The 17,461-nt window shown below is 32.3% G+C and overlaps 1 protein-coding gene across 1 annotated transcript in view; it reads right to left on the minus strand.

The window, feature by feature from the left end:
* Positions 1-6,811: 6,811 nt before the first annotated feature.
* Positions 6,812-17,461, minus strand: part of LOC106471505 (melanotransferrin-like) — a 27,515-nt gene continuing 16,865 nt past the window's right edge. The window contains exons 7-10 of the mRNA XM_013932107.2: positions 12,594-12,843; positions 10,043-10,158; positions 8,661-9,139; positions 6,812-7,234 (exon numbers count right to left, since the gene is read on the minus strand). Of these exons, the coding sequence (XP_013787561.1) occupies positions 6,899-7,234; positions 8,661-9,139; positions 10,043-10,158; positions 12,594-12,843 (1,181 nt within the window). The 3' untranslated portion in view covers positions 6,812-6,898. The remainder of the gene's footprint in view (positions 7,235-8,660; positions 9,140-10,042; positions 10,159-12,593; positions 12,844-17,461) is intronic.

The following is a 17,461-nucleotide window of genomic DNA, read 5'->3' on the forward strand; positions in this document are numbered from 1 at the left end:
AGAAGTTTAGAAGTGTGTTTGCCAGTAACCAATTCCTAATAGCATTATACAGTCTCAAAGTTTTATGCAGTTTTAGTCATCAAGGGAATGTTCTATAGAAAATGGATGGATAAACAGTAAGCCATTCATTTATTGTTTTTATTTGCAGCAAATTGTATTAGTTGAAATATACAAAATAATGATTTTAACATAATTAAATCTAGACATTGATGATGTAATCACATGTTGAAGTATAGTAACACTGTCACAGCATGTTTTTTTAATCCTATGAACAGTCATTAAAATAATGGTTTTCGCATAATTTAATACAAACATTGATCATGTGTGGAAGTGTAGTGTCCACCCTTGTAAAAACTTGTATGCGGTAAAATTATCGAGTATCATGTGTAAAATGTAATGTTTTGTCAAGTTCAAATTAGTGAAAATGTAAGTGTAATTATTCCATAAAAGTTAATAGACGTTTTACTGATGATGTTGAGACACATTGAAAAACAATTTATTTTAGTAACATGATATAAATGTAGAACACATTCCACCTTTGTAAAACATGTGTAAATGAATTATTTTGTCAAGTTCTATTGATAGCATAAAGTCAAATTAGTTAAAGTGTAAACTTTAAATAACCTTATCACCCTGGGTATCCTTTACTGCACATGACACAAGTGTCTAACATTCAAAATTTTTATTATATTGCATTTGTTTATATTATACCAATTAGAATAGCATAAAAATCTTAGCTAATAATTCATATTTTAAGAGTATACAAGTTTTAAGTTCTTAATTCTACAAGGGAATATAAAAAAAATCCTGAATTCCCACTAGTGTGACCTACGTGACACATTTTGTCTTAGCATGTCATCATCTCTATTTTATCCATCACTCCTATAAAAATGTACGAACGTAAACGTAAATTACTCTATAAAATTGTTATTGCTCAGACAAACCATAATTTTATAGACCCCTCCTGCTACACCCACTTGTCATATCCTCTTTTTCAATATTCGTTGATAGTTCTCTCTCACGTTTCATTATATTACCTATACCCAATAGAAAGTCAAGATTTTCATCTATCAAATGACGTATTGTATAATGTTATGCTCTGAACAGAATATCGTCAATTTCACTCAGAGTACAAGATTCATTCCCGTGGGAAAGCTAATGACTATCTTGGATGAATTTGTAACTGCTCTTGTAGCATAGTTAGAAAGCCAAACACAAAATTTGAGAGTTAGGGAAAATTGTCTACTTTTTGCATGTTATTAGTCTATGCTTTTTCGTGCATTATTTAATTGAATATTAATTATTAAATGCTCTACTGTTAGCACTATAAAAAGTTAGGGTTAACTCTCTTCAAAACCAGATGGCAAGAAAAAAGAAGATTAGTTTAGTATTTTATTTCTTGTTTTTCATATTTATTCTTTATTTAGTATTATAAAAATAACTAAAATAAAAATACGGATCCTTTATAGTTATTTATGACTAGATTAGGTAAAATAAGTAATAATAGTAATATAATAGAAATGGTTCATGAGACACATCGTGGGTAATGAAATTCGATATGCATCTTCTCTGAGTTTGTTTGTTTGGAATTAAGCACAAAGCTACACAATAGGCTATCTGTGCTCTGCCCACCACGGGTATCGAAACCCGGTTTCTAGCGTTGTAAGTCCGCAGACATACCGCTGTGCCACTGGGGGGCCCTTATCTGAGTGATTTACAACTTTTTATGGCGCGGAAAGCAGTTAAACACGGTTCAAAGGGCAATAAACAATAAAATTGAATTATAAATATATGTATAATGTTACGAACTTAGAGCTACTTAGGATAAACGAATGTAGTTTCATGTTACAATTTGAAGTCATTCTATTAGGTCATCAAGAAATTAATGTCGCATTTTGGAACACTTTCATTAACCACCCCCTAAAAACGTACATCACGTTTAACACTTATTATACATTATATATGTATACAGATTATTGCTATTTTGAAATAAGTTCTTAAACTTATTTTTCTTAGAACAGTAAATATAGTAGTAATGTAAACAATTATCTCTTCTAGTTACGACCTTTGTAACTCGGTTGCTGTTTGACATAGGTTGCTAACCCTTTAAAAATTTTGCACGTTGAGGATATGTTTGTTTGTTATGAATTTCGCGCAAAGCTACACGAGGGCAATCTGCGCTAACCGTCCATAATTTAGCAATGAGGTGCCACTGTGTTTGATTTATTACATGAACAATATCTTAGCAAATAGAAAGGATAAAACCTTCTTATTTTATATTCTAGCTTCTCAATATCGGTAATTTCAGTTTCTAATTCGTACGAAACTACAGATTTAGTATTTCGACTTCACAAACATCTAATTTGAACCAGCATTGCATTCAACATACCACGGGACACACAAGAATCGATGTTTATCTGTTTTTTAATATTTACTTTTTATATTAACAAATTGAGTAATTTATAATACTAAAAGTTGAATTATAATATACAGTTTGATACCAAAGTTATTGACATAAATTCATGAAATAGTAGTTCAATAAACTTTTGAATGCGAGTTAACAAACGAGATGACATGGCCTTTTACGTCTGGAGACGGTTAACAAAAAAAGAAAAGAAACAGTATTGCAACTAATATTATCTCACTTGTTGGCGTCATCCGCCATGCATAAAAAGAGAATGAATAAAAGATACATTTGATGCCAAAGTTTAAAATGCTTGCATTCTTTGATAATTATATCAGGTTTACGAACACGTAATGGAAGTTTTCAAACATTTTTTAGAGAGCTTGTGCGTTAATCTAGCTAAGGACTAGAGTATCGAGTGTGATCTACAGTAAAATAATTGGTCAGCATTAACTTGATCCTAATTTATTGTTTGAAAAGAATGACTGTCAAAACCCAGCTAACATTAAGTGTTCAGTTAATGGTAAAAATGAAAATAACTCAAGAGAGAGCCCCATTGGTTTTACTATCATTATTCTAAACTCTTCTCTAGCCTTGTCTTTGGCATTGTTTGCTATGCATGAAAACAACCAATGAAAGGTGTTCATTCATGCCAAGGTCTACAGATGAATTATTTTATCAAAATGATGTTGGATTTGTAAACACGTGTTTTGTTTTTGAAAGTAGTTTGATATCACGCTATTCTGACGAGAAGTGTGAATTTTTTGATTGAAGAATACTTTTGGTTATTAACCTGACGAGAATCTGACGCCAAATCATTTATAGGGAAAGAAGTTCGTGTAATTACAGTCTTTAACACTTGACTGCTAACAACCATTACAGCATAATGTATTATTACTACAAATACCAACAGAAACATCTGGTTTTCAGGTATGCTTTTATTTATTATTATTTGTTTAATAGGCAATATACTGTTTTACATTTAACTCCAGTTATTTGTTATTTTGAATGTATTAACAAATAATCCTTCTCAGACACACTTACAAAAGAACAGAAAGAATACAAAACTTTGTTAGAGCCAAGTTTAGACTGAATTTCAAGTTATATACACCCTACTGCCAACACTACACGATTGGGTGAAAGGGCTTATTCTTGAAATTAAAGAGATTTGAAGATTTCAGTACTGTCTATCGATTTTTAAAACTGAAAACAGGGTCATGCAAAACTGATGATATGCAACTCATCACCAAGTCAACAGTATTTATCAACAGAAAAATAGATTTGTTCTTGATTTTGTTAACATATTGAATGTTAGCATCGGACTTTTATACACGATGGAACCAATAGCTTAGGATTTAGAACGACTAAATACAAAACAAAAACAATAACTAAATGAATAGACAAAGAAGAACACATTACGGGCATTGTCAATTTGAGTGACCACATAACCTCTTTGTAGTCATTTAAAGTCTCTATAAATTTAAAAACATAGTTACAGTCCTAGTTGTGGCTATTCTCAAAGATAAATATTTGTTTATCAATATAAACAAGCTCTCAACATCAGTGATGAAGAGAAAGCCTAAAATTGGTCATCAAGGGGTAAAAGTGATCACGATATATTTCTTTAAACTGCTCAGCTTTTAATGTATTAATTTAGATTTGTAGGAACAGGTACGCAAGTATTTTATATTATTACTTTTTAAGTAATATATTAAAAGTTTCTAGTTCAGAGAAAGTACTATTGAAACTGTGTGAGTAGAATATCTGCTTTTTAGAGAACAATAATTTTCAGTTGATTTTATTTTTAAGCTCTCAGTCTTAATACCGTATACCAACTATTACTTTTTTGTCCCAAATTTCTATTATTTCACTAATTCTTGACTCTTGTTTATCCCATTATCCATAAACATGGTCGTACTTATTACATAGGGATGAGCCGAGAAAACAATGGCTGCCACAATCAATCTATTACTCTCTGATGCTTACAAATAACTGCTAAGGAAGGGTTATATCCTTATTTGAGCACATAATTGCCATCATCGAGTGTTTCACAGCTTGTGAGATTCCCAATATCATTGAAAAGTGTTCCTAAAGTGGAGAACTGGAAACTAGCTAAAGAGCCAAAGTGTTCATCTTTCTTTTTTCTTTTCCCACGTTAACCAAAAAATGAGTGAAGTTTTCAAAATGGTTTTTAGTATGACAAAAAGCATTTAAGAGCACTTGGGAACAGACTATAACTAAGCATGGTACTTAGTGTGTACGGATGACTCTGACGAAATTGACACCACATTCAATCATTTACTCTATGATGCTTACAAATAACTGCTCAAGTTAAGTTGTAGCCTTATTTGAGCACCTAATTGCCATTATTGAGTGTTTCACAGCTTGTATAACAGTAATATTACTCTGTTCTCTTACCACACGTGAGAAAATTATAGAAAAAGGAAAACTAGTACTTATGAGTGAGTTCAGTTTATAACCATATCTTATTTCCAAGTTTCATAAATAATCGTTTCATTTTTGATCGCTACATGGCAGCACAAATGGTTCTATATAATAACTGTTTGTGACTTTTCATTGCACAAACATGATATCTGCTAAAACAATTACAGTAAAAAGAAAGAAAGGATAATCAAAGAGATCAAATATTTATGCAAGTGAAACATCTATGTATATATATTATTGACGTCTTTATTTAAAAACTCCAGTTTCTTAATTATCAAAACAATCATTATATAGCAATCTACTTTTCTTTAACTTTTCAGTGGGGCCAAACCTGGAAGCTGTGTATGTATGCATGGTATTATACTTCATGGCCTGGGATCTGTATGATGTCATGCCTAATAATTGAGTCGATTGTATATACATGCAGTGAGTTTTGGTGGAGTTAGAAGGCGTGGAGTCTGTAAATATCCCCTTAATGTCGATCCAGTACTTTGGGGTATTTGTACCATTCTAGAGAAACTATTCCAACTTCGCTGGCTCCCATTGTAATATCAAATTACAGAAACTGACAAAACTGATATGTTAACAATATATATATTACTATTGAAATATAAAAATAACATAAATATTCACTTATCAACCTACTTCAATTGTTTAAAAAAAGAGGGAAAACAAGTAATGAAATAATTTTGCAAAAATTAAATATGATGTAGGGATGACAATGCCAAAAAGGACAGAAAAAAGGTAAGGTGAATACATAAAACCATACAAAAATCCCTACATAAGTAGCCATTAAGTACTGAGTCTGACTTACAAGTTTATGGTTATTAGCCATTGTAAGAATTGTGACGGATTTGTTATTATATATTCATTTTAATATCGACGTTTGTTTAGATTAAATCTATACTTAGAAACATAGATAGCTTATAGTATTAAATATGTATCGCGAAACTCCCACCTGTTCTACAAAGTTGTAGAAGATTCTCGAGAGTAAGAATCAACAATATATGTGTGTACGTAAGCGCTTGTGTTAATGTCAGTATGGTTACGTAAAACTGAAATTTCAAGAAACTCTCCACACGCGTATAAATATAACCAACTCGACACACCAAAAGTAATATCTATTATTGGTTTGTTATAGTTGGTGTGCTATATATTTTGGAAGCTATAACTGTGATTGTTATAATGCTTATTAATCGGGACACTTCAGATATTTGATCAGGAATGTCTATAAATTTCGAACATTACAAACCACTTAATTTCAGTAGATTCATATCGGATGTTTGTATCGTTACGAAGATATTATATAACTTCAGCGGTAAAAAACTCAACCTGTAATCAGCGTGTGTGGCTGGTGAATAACGAAGGAAAAAGCAAGCTAGCTCCTCGAAGCAAATCTTACCTACATCAACTCGTAATTAACTCGCTCATCGTGAATCCTCGATAAGATATCAAGAAAGTTCCAGACTAGAAAGAAGACTTTATATTGCTTGTAAGTTTGTAAAACTTTTGTATATAAATCATTGTATGTAATAACTATTTGTAATAACTATTATTGTAAATTGTATTGTTGTTTGTATATTAAAATATATTTACGTTAAAAAAGAAAACTGTTTGTATTAATCTTGTTCGCAAATGTCATAAACTGACTATATATATTGGCTCTTACTTAACTGCTAAAGCCAAAGTACAATTTAATTACTAAATTTAAAGTATCATTGAACTCAATTTCAGTCTATTTGAAATTGTAATACGTAATAGAATGTATAGCACTATTCCGTTTAAATACTTTTAATCAGACCTGAATACATGCAAGTGACGGGAATTCAACATTTAGTTGTAGATAAAAGTTATTCTTGGAAAGATTTGGCTACTTATATAGTGATTTTTGTATTGTTATGTGTATTCACCTCGTCCTTGTTTCTGTACTTTTCGGCATTTCCATCCTTACATCATACTTAGTTTTTGCAAAATATTTTTATTACTTGTCTAAATATACAATACTTATCTTCAAAAATCAAATGAAATATTCATATGTGATATACGGCGCTACAGTTTTAACTTCAGTATTAAAAAACACAACATTCCAAGAGCGAAACTAAGTGTTCTTTTTGAGGCGATTCCTGGCGAGTATTCACAGAATTTGTGATCAACCATTTCTATCATGTGAATAAACTCCTCTCCCAAAACGTCACGATAACTAGCTTGGCTGGGTATAGCTTTAAGACTGGTCGTAGTATCTGAAAACATCAAGTCTGGTGTATATTGATACAATCCAAACAAACGAAACGACGAGGACTGAGGTCCAAATATGTGACCAGCAGTCACTAACAGTCCAATAACGTTCATTTTCTCGTTCTCAGAAACGCCGTTTGACATCATGACCTAGTAAAAAAAAATCGTAAATTTCTTACAAAGATGAGCAGTGACATGGATCAATATCTAAACATCTCATCAAAATAGCTAACTACGTCTACTTTTTACATTATAGTAGTCAAAATAATAGTTTTATTGAGGGAGGGGGAAGAAGCCAACAATAATGCGTAAATAAACTTTACACTAGTTCTCTCAGTGATCGATTTAATGGACACAAAGAAGGCTACATTGGGCTATCTGTTGTGTCCACCACGGGAATCGAACCCCCGATTTTAACGTTGAAAGTCCATAGACTTATCGCTTTTCCATCGGGTATTGAAGAAATTGGAAGTTATCACAACATTATGAATGAGAAAATAGTCGAAGCTGAATTTTATAAATGCTTTTTATAAGTGCAATGAACATTTGGCAGTATCAAGCAGAACTGGTAAAAAACTATTAAATCCACCAGACTCCACAATCCACACACATAGTGAAAACACTAACCACCCCGTCTGGACTACAAACTTCAAAGTCATCTCCTCTGGATCATCCAATATTGAACTTTTAATTAAAGAAAATTTATCTATTATAAATGAACTACCAACTTTAAATAATAACACAACTTCACTACAATTAAGTCTGTTCTGAACACTTGTATAATATCGTTTCTTATCCCATTCTTTGGTTATTTGTTTATCTTTTAATGTACTTCATCCTTTTATTTTGCATTTTAATAACTTTTTATAAAATGTTTAAATTTATAACATTTTTGTACCTAATAATTTATTCTGTTCAATATAGCTTACTGAAGATGGAATATGTATATTCCGAAACGCTCAAAAATTAAATGTTCCAATGTTCGTCGTTGCTGCCGTCGTTCTGTTGTTCATCATTAAAAAATTATAATCATCAAATTAAAGAAGCAATGAAAGTTTAAATCAGACTTAGTTTTTGGATACAACTTTCTATACGTTTCGTTGAAGAAAGCCACAAAAAAGATAATAAGTATCACAGCTTGCCAGATTGTATAAGTGTTTCTGAAAATATCAATAAAGAATTAATTGTATTGTATTTTGTATTAATGGCAAAGCTACTAGGGTTATCTGCCGCGGTCTCTATCTTGAAACTGCCGACTAGAGGGATGGCAGCTAGTCAACAGCATACTAAGTGATTGACTACCACTTTTATAACGAGCTCACAGCTCGAAGCGTAGAGAATATTTTGTATATCACACAGATTCAAATCTTGTTTATTAACTCTGACATTCAGAACTTAACCACAGTGCTAACTCGTGCTCCTCATTAACGACTAATCGACACTATAGTAAAAGTATAGCACTAATACGGCAGTAGTGTGTAAAGTAAGCTTTATAAGTGTTTTTCCATTGCGCAACACAGGAACTGAATCAGTTATGAGAGTAACAAAAAATTAAAAAATTAAATTGCAAACTTACGTATTTTGCAGGAATGGCTGCTACGTGACAGGCTTGATAATCTGCTACTCGCCCTTGGCCGCCATAGGAACAGAGAAGTCGGAAATCTTCTTGCAGCTGATTAGTCCATATATTGTTGACATCATCTTTCGAGAAATTATCAAACAAATTACAATCTAAGAAAGCAACATCACCTTTTCTGTCTGCCAAACACTTGAAAGCACCTTCGTTACCGTAGTAAAGTTCTTTCTTGTTTGGTGAGCAGACATGGCTTCCATTGTCACTGCCTACACACAGGCGACAAAATTTATCTATATTAGTTATGCTGACATTTAAAGTCGGGTCGGCTATGCCTGGAACACAGCTACTCGAAAAAAAATTGGCTACGGCTGAAGGAATATCGCAGGTTTCTGAAACCACGAGCCCAGCGTCCATCAATCGAGATATTGGAGCAATCCATCCAGATGTGTCCATTATTCTGTTGTGGCATGACCGTCTTCCTGTAATTGAGAAAAAAATTTACCAACACGTGATTATCACAGGAAAAGGAAATAAATATACAATTTCTTCAAAACAAATAAGGATAAAATAGAAATACACGTTCTCAAAGATATGAAATATGGCAAAACATATCACCGGTTATGTAGACATAGGCAGTGCCGTAACAAGGATGTGAAAGATTTTCGTGTTTTTCCCCAAATACAGTATAAAAGGTAAGTATCTATTACATTATCGATACTATTTTTTGTGACCAAAACATGTATGATAAAAACATTTTTTAAACAATAAATTATACAAAGAATTTAAAAGGACTGCCATCCAATGTTGGCTACAACCCGGCATGCTACTTTACAGGCCAACAATCTTTCCACTTTTCTCTTCGTAATCAACCTGTCTTGAAAAGTATACAATATTTGAAAAGTGTTTATTAAAAACATTTTCTCAACTGTTCTAATTTTATATATTATGTTGTATGTCATCGCATTTGTTTTAATGACAAGTGATATAATATTATTTTCGAAAAGATGTTGGTCATATGCATTCACTAACGATTTGTTTTTTTAATATTAAGTTTGTCTTATTACTTACTTGTTAACTTGAAGACGATACCAGATAGATAGATATGTTTACTCTCTTTTTTTCAACATAGGGAGAAAAAGTGTTTTATTGTACCGAATAAAATGATAAATGTACATATCTTGCATGCATATATCTTTAACTCAGGTCAGGGTACGTTATAAGAGTGACGGTCAAATCCCACTATTCGATTAGAGTAGCTCAGGAATTGGAGGTGGGTGGCAATTGACTAAATGCCTTGCCTTTAGTCAGTCACTTCAAAATTAGGAACTGCTAACACAGATAGCTCTCTAGTAGGTTTGCGAGAAATTCAACAAACAACAAACCTTTTAATTCCCTCAGTCTCTTAATGTTTGATTCTCTTCTTACTACTGCTACAGCCCAAGATGAGATATCACTTCCATTGTATCTTTCTCCAACTATTGGTTGGAAGTTATAGTACCTAGGCATAAAAACTTTAACGTTCATTATTTATAAAGGCAATGTTCTTCAATAAATATTGTGATTCAATTACTTAATAAAACCAGCCATTTATCAGAACGTAACACCAATTGCGTACGATTTTTACATAAATGTATACCAGTAGGCCAGTAAAAATTGACATGAACCAGCAATAACAGTCACATTTTGGTGCCAAAAGCTTTCTATGAGTGTAGTAGCAATTCACAAAAAACTCAACCAAAACCAACCTGGGGAAATGGGATTTGTTTTGTTTTTTAATGTTGTGAATGTTATTTTATATAAAGAATATGTTAGCCAAAAAACATGTACAATTGAACAAGAACTTTTATTTCATCCATTTTCTATTAAAACCTATCTGCTGTGTTTTAACATTCAGTCATACAGCAGCAATAGTTATTAGGTTATTTAAATACATCACATAATTTTACTTTTGTAATTTTTTAAAAGTTATAGGCGCTTCACAATTCCTCTATTGCTACAGCATTGTTATGTTTGTTTTCACATTTCACACCACACTTGAAGTGAATGCTGCATGGGAGTCCTTTTTTTGATAACCACCCCCTCTGTATAGATGGTTGCCACTCTTACAGACATACAGTACAGATTAGAGAAGATGAGGGAGTGCTGCTGCTTGACCCGTGACAACAGGGGTCATAATGTCATTATTCTCCTTGAATCCATACTTATGGTAACTGAAGTCAAGTGCTAAGTTACAAATGAACTCGCAGGAAATGAAAGTAACAAGCTCAGATTGTGGGCGGCATACACTCCACGAAAGCAACAAAAGCGTATCAAAGATCATCGAGGAAAGGAACGGCATCTCCTTCAGCATATAGACTTCATGAAGCTCTCCCCAAAAATATGTCATGGCTCTGATTTTTCCAACATCAAATATCGCAGACGTAGTGTTACATCTAGATGTGGCGTGAGCAACTAAGAGACAGAGAGACAAAGTTCTTGACTAAGGACTTTTTTTTTTGCTGCTTGGACAGACAAGGTGCTATGCTTGGTTTCCATAAAAGCGTGTAACGAATACTTCGCATGGTAAAGCAGGAGAATAAATGTGTCTGTATCATCAGCAATGACAAGCACTGCTTTGTGAGACAATTCATATTCAAGGGCTGTTCTGACAATAATAATCTCGACATCACCATTGATCGCCAGCGTGTCTCACACCAATACCAACTTCTTAAAGATGATTAGAAAGCAAATCTATCAAGACTTGCTTGTTTCGCACATTCGACAAAAATGCTTCTTTGTTGCCTAGAAGTGGCATTTGGTTGCTCACAACAGTGTTGGGAAAATAACCTTTCTTGACTTTCTTCCTTTTTGTTCTGGTTCTTTGGTAGTTTTTGTCATGTAGCTGTCAAAAACAGCACATAATGGAAGCCCAGTAATATGCTGATGAACTACAAAATTTACATAAGAGATGCAAAATGTTGTATCAGTATTTGGCCATGAGACGCAATGCAAAAGAGCATAGCCATAAAGACCACTGTCATAGACTATTCTTGATTGGATGATAAAATTCCAGATCCCATCTTGGTTATATATGTAGCCAGCTGGGATTTCTGTGTTTTTCTCATGAAACCATCATCTTGAGAAAAGAATGCATGAACAGTTGAAACTTCATATGATAATACAGATGGATCTGGTAGACCATTTTTACATGCCACTGAAAGGAGTCTTTGGTAAAGTTCAACATAAGACATTTTTAAATCTTCCACAAACACTCTAATAGTTTTTCACGACAGCAAATGTTGTAGCTTGACCATTTCTCTTAAGAACGAGATTTCCCACTGTTTTCCCAGTAATTTTGTTGTGAATTGCCATACCTATATTAACAGCATCGTAGGAATTGATTTTTCATCAGCTATCACCGCTGTTGCAATGATTCTCAATTCTGAAATTTTATATTTGTGTGCTCTCAAGAAGGTGACAGACTTCTGCGTCTTTATTTTTACCAGATAATCCACAAGAACCCTCCCAACGAAAGAACTCGTTGCAACAGTTGTTCTTAGGTTATCCATCAACTTATATGGGTGTTTATTTTAATTATTTATTTTTTCACAACAGAAAGTACTATTGGGTAAATAAAAACGATAAGACTTTATGACATTTGTTTGATTTTTGGCTAATGTATCGAATATATCTTATTATAGTTCATCATGATGCACATTTCTTATCGAGACGTTAAAGTATTCAACAATAGATAGTAATTGTTGTTTATACACTAGATTGTGCACTTACTGTATAAACATTAACGCACAAAATATATTAATCAAATATATCTATACTAAACAGTCTTTTATATTAGGACAAAATACATACATGTTTTATTATGATGTTTATATTTGCTATTTGCACCTAAATGTTGATCAAGTAATGATCTTTAAGTAATATTTAGTAACTTACCTGCCTGCGTGGTAAACATTACCACTTTCCAAAATCACTACGTCAGCATTGTTTGATTTTACATTTGCTATGCACTCTAACTCAGACATATTGTTGATACACCTTATTTCTGGTCTCAGTCTCCAAGCATAAGCTACTTTTTCGAAATCTTTACATTTTTTATAAGCAACCAAGGAAGTAACGCAGAATCTTACAACATTCCTCTCACATGCTGGAAGATGTTTTTCAATAGTTGACAGATAATCTGACCCTATGGAAAAGACGAGTTTGTGTTATTTTTTCTCAATCTACTAGATCTCAGAACATTCTACATTTCCTTTAAGCGATTTTTTTCTGTCCTTTTATCTTTATTATTTTAACTATTATCCCGTTTCCTTGACTTTGTGCTATAGTTTAATGACACTTTTACAATGACACAAAAGCAAATTTATTGGTAAATGTTTCGGCGTCCACCTTGTTTCAAGGCCATAAGCCTAACGAAAATCGCTCAAAATACAATAATTTTTAAACCAGTTATTTCTCTTTTCATGTTAAATAAATGTATATTAATACCTAAAGAACACAATTTTTCTTATAAGAGCTATAAATATGAATTCAGTTTAAAATGATAATTTATACATATAATGCATTTCGTGAATCGCTGACACAATATTCAGAATTTTTTGGTAAAAAATAATATCAGAATATTTTTCGTTTTCAGTTAAATACATTCATAATAGACTATTGGAACTCTCTAAATGGGCGTAGTAACTGAATAGGAGCTACTATCTAGCTATTAAAATGCAGGTTTATGAAATAAGAGAAAATCTGATTTTTTAACAAGAACTAGCATCAGAGACCTCCATTCTCGATACTATTGTGAAAAAATTTAATGTACCAGTTCATGAAAGGCTTTAGAAGAGTTATTTGAAGAAAGATTTATTAGCCATCAGAAATTTTCCTTTTCTGTAACTGTTCTTATAGACAACTGAACATAGATGTGTGTATTTATAACCGTTTTAGAATCAGGTCATAAGTTTATTGATTTATGTTTTAAGTTAATATAATACTTTATAAAAGCAATTTTGGATTTTGTTCCTATAGTATTATAAACATAACATTCAAACATCACGTATTTCAGGCGCCTAAAGTACATATTTAGTATTCACAAAATTTTTAAACTTTTCTGTAGAAGGATTCAACCATGGAACCTATCTACTGTATGAATGTATTTCGAGAGGAAATCAGAATATTTCTCTAAATGTCTAAGAAGCTCTAGCTTCTCTCGAGTAACTGAAAAGAAAGCCCACACAATGACGTTTTATTTCTTCAGCGAAGCTTTCTCAGCTGGTAAATTAGAAAGAAAACCTTTGTAGGGATTTTGGGTTTAATACACAAGGTATTCGGAAATTAAGCAATTTCTCTTCGTTACGCTCATGGTATAAGGATCTTACAATGTGCGGAAAAATAAAGAAGAAAAAGTGTGTTACGACAGCGGAAGTCACGCGACGCTGGGAGCATGTGCGCTGGAGTTTCTAGAAGGATTGTGACTTAGCGGGCAACCTCACGAACGTCCCAGCGTTTGCTAGACGCCCTCTTTTTTTTTTAGTATATAAGCCCGGCAAATAAAGCAGAATTAGATAGATAGAGAGATAGATTAGAGAGACAGATAATCGAGTCAAGCGAGCAGTAGGCACCGTAAGTAAAGTGTGTGAATCGCTGTGAATTATAGCATGTGTTTATAAAAGTAGTTAAGTTTAAAGTGACTGTGGAAATTAAGTGTATTACAAAGTTTGTAACGAGAAAGAATAAATTAGTTTTAATTAAGAAAGGACTTGTATCGCTGAAGTTTCTCGGAGAGCATTTTTACGGGAAATTATCAATCAAGCAGATAGTAACAAGTGTTTATATCTACATATACACCTATTTAACAGTATATGTACGTGCAAAGAAGGCAGGCGAAAAATAACGTCAGCGGTAAATGTGTTGCATGTTGTTCGACTGTTGGCAGCGGAAATAAAGAATACAGTGGCATGTAATTTCTAATGGGTGGGAAACGGGAGTCTCCCGGAAAAACCCCACTCTAACTGGGAGTGAGCCGAAAAAGCTATCCGCACAGTGCCCAAGTTGGAACCTGAAAGCAGAACTTAAAGTAAAATTATTAAGAAAAGCAAGAAATAAGAAAACTTAAGCTTAATTTAAAAGTAAAGTAGAAATCACATACAACAAAAAGTAAGCCTATAACTGTTAACACACAAGAAGAAACAGCGTCTATTCATTTCAGTTGAGGCAAGTATTTTGGTGGAATGCCCAAGGCGCTCGAGACAGTTCTCCTTCATACTCGCTTCACGTTTTTAAATTGACAGAGGGAAAGATCAACATAACATAAAAATACAATAACGATAATAATAATAATTGTAATATTAATGTTAATAATAAACTTTATAAGCCCTGTCCGATTGAGCAGGAGGAGACTAGGAGGCAACGAATAACTGGACAAATTAACCATTTGATAACCAACAAACAAATAAACGACCCTTAATCATGGTAGCAGAAATCTATAAATCAAAAGCCAGAGATTTAGGCGTGGTGGGAGACTGGAATAATCCCCCCCCCAAAGAAAAGACTATTAAAAAGGCTATTAAATTGTTAAAAAATAGTCATGTGGGTGTTCAATAAATATAAAGGGGGCATTTTTTATAATTATTTATCTTAAGGCTGTATAATTTTTATTAATAATGTTTCATCCATTTATTTTGTATTTTTCTTGTTCTTGATCCAATATCCTTATGTTTTCCTAATTTATTTTAAGATGAAGATTTCTTTATATGTTCATTTGAAATTCCTCTTAAGTATTCATTATATTTTTTTTAGGTTTCTACTTGTTCCAACGATTTATATAGATTCACAATTTTCAGAATTAATTTGATAGATACATCCATTTAGGTAGTCTTCTTTATTGTAAGGTTTGTTTAGTAAACCTCTTATTTGTTGTCCAGTTTTTTATATGAATTTTGTTTCAATAGGTATGTTTTATATGTTTTTAGTTTTTTCCACATTCTTATCAGCTCTTTCCTTTCTTAACTATACATGGGGTAATTCCTATGATTTACTTCTTTTTTAATTTTTAATCTAGGGTATTTTTAGGTTACCGGTGAATGTTGTATTTGCATTCCTTCGTTCAATGATACATCAATGACTTTTTCTGGAAGCATTTAAACTTTGAAAGCAAGTTTAAATTCAATTTAGTTCGTGTTCCTATTTCTTTAGATGAACAAAGGTAGAAAACAATGCTGTATAAGCCTTTTAATGAATTTATTTTTTGATTAATTTCGTGTGTTGATTTCCAGTTGATGTAGGTTCCGTTATACGCCTTATCCCTTTTTTTTTTTTTTTGTATGTTGAGTGTATGTGTTGTGAAGTCGCGTGATACTTAACCTGAGGAAGGATTAGTTACTGTTGCTTCGTTTTCCTCTTCAATTGTGAATTTTATATAGGATAGATTTAGTTAATGTGTTCAATTAAGCAAATAATTCTGTTCGTCTTGGTTATGAAAACTATATGATACATCACCAACGTATTTTCCCCATTTGGATACAGGGGAGGCGATATTGTTTGTTTTTTGTTGTTCTTTTGCTTTTCTTTCTATATAGATCATGAGTAAGTTTGTTAGAGTGAACGATAGAGGGCTTCCCATAATAATGCCTTCTTATATAAATTGTTTGTTTGTTTGAATTTAAGCACAAAGCTACACAATGAGCGATCTGTGCTCTGCCCACCACGGATATCGAAACTCGGTTTCTAGCGTTGTAAGTCCGCAGACATACCGCTGTATCACTGGGGGCTATATAAATTGTTCTTAGAATTCAAAGCATTATATTACTACAAATTAAAGAAGGTTTGTATGTCTGTTTAATTCAGGTTTTAACTTAATTTTTATATTGCTATTTAATTACTTCAGAGGTCGGTATTTGTGGAAATCCTGAACATTTTTCATTTAAACTATATATATAGTTGATTTTTAATGTTGTTTTCTTGTAGTATTTTGATGATTTAGTTGATACCTCTCACTGTTGTTTCTGATATATTTATCATATCGACAACGGCCATAAGAGTTATTCGCCTAGGATTTATTTAAATAATGCATATGTAAAAACGATTGGTTTTATGTTTATCGTATTTTTAGGTATTTGTAAATTGTCATATATTTCTGGTGTTTTTAGTATCTGTGTTTTTGAGTGCTATTATAATTTATTTCGAAATTTTATTTTCTATGGACAGTTTCAAAAGAAATTATTTAACTTGTATTCATATGTCTTGTTCATGTTTTTTGGTAATTATGTAAATTTTTTCCCGTATTTAGAATATCAAACATCATAAACATAAGTGCATTGTATTTTGATCTATTTATGATTACAATTGCATTACCTTTAACTGTTTTATTAAGACACTAGACCACCGTAAACCCGTTGGGTCAACCACTATTCAGAGATTATGAAGAATTCAAGCTAATTTCAATATTGCACCGAAATGAAGGTTTATTTTGAGATAATTTAATTAAATATTTCAATCCATTCGTGTTATTCATAATTCAAGAAAAGATATTTGATTGTTGATCGGGAGTAAAAGTAAAGACGATTTCATTTTTCAAAAAAGTGAAGTAAGAAGTTTCGTAAAGAGCGAGTACGGTAGTGTGAATTATTTTTTGACTGAGAAAATAAGCAAACAAACAAACAAACAATCTCAGAGTTCTAGTATTATATAGAGGGATTCTTCAAGATCTTGTTTTTGTCATCTTACGACTTTTAATGAAAATGAGAACTTTGACAGGGAAATAATATAATAGCCAATGCTCGGCTAGAGGTTTTCGTTTATAAAATTTTGTTGTT

This window comes from Limulus polyphemus, unplaced genomic scaffold, assembly GCF_000517525.1.
Source record: "Limulus polyphemus unplaced genomic scaffold, Limulus_polyphemus-2.1.2 Scaffold4663, whole genome shotgun sequence".
NCBI classification, from domain to species: Eukaryota; Metazoa; Arthropoda; class Merostomata; order Xiphosura; family Limulidae; genus Limulus; species Limulus polyphemus.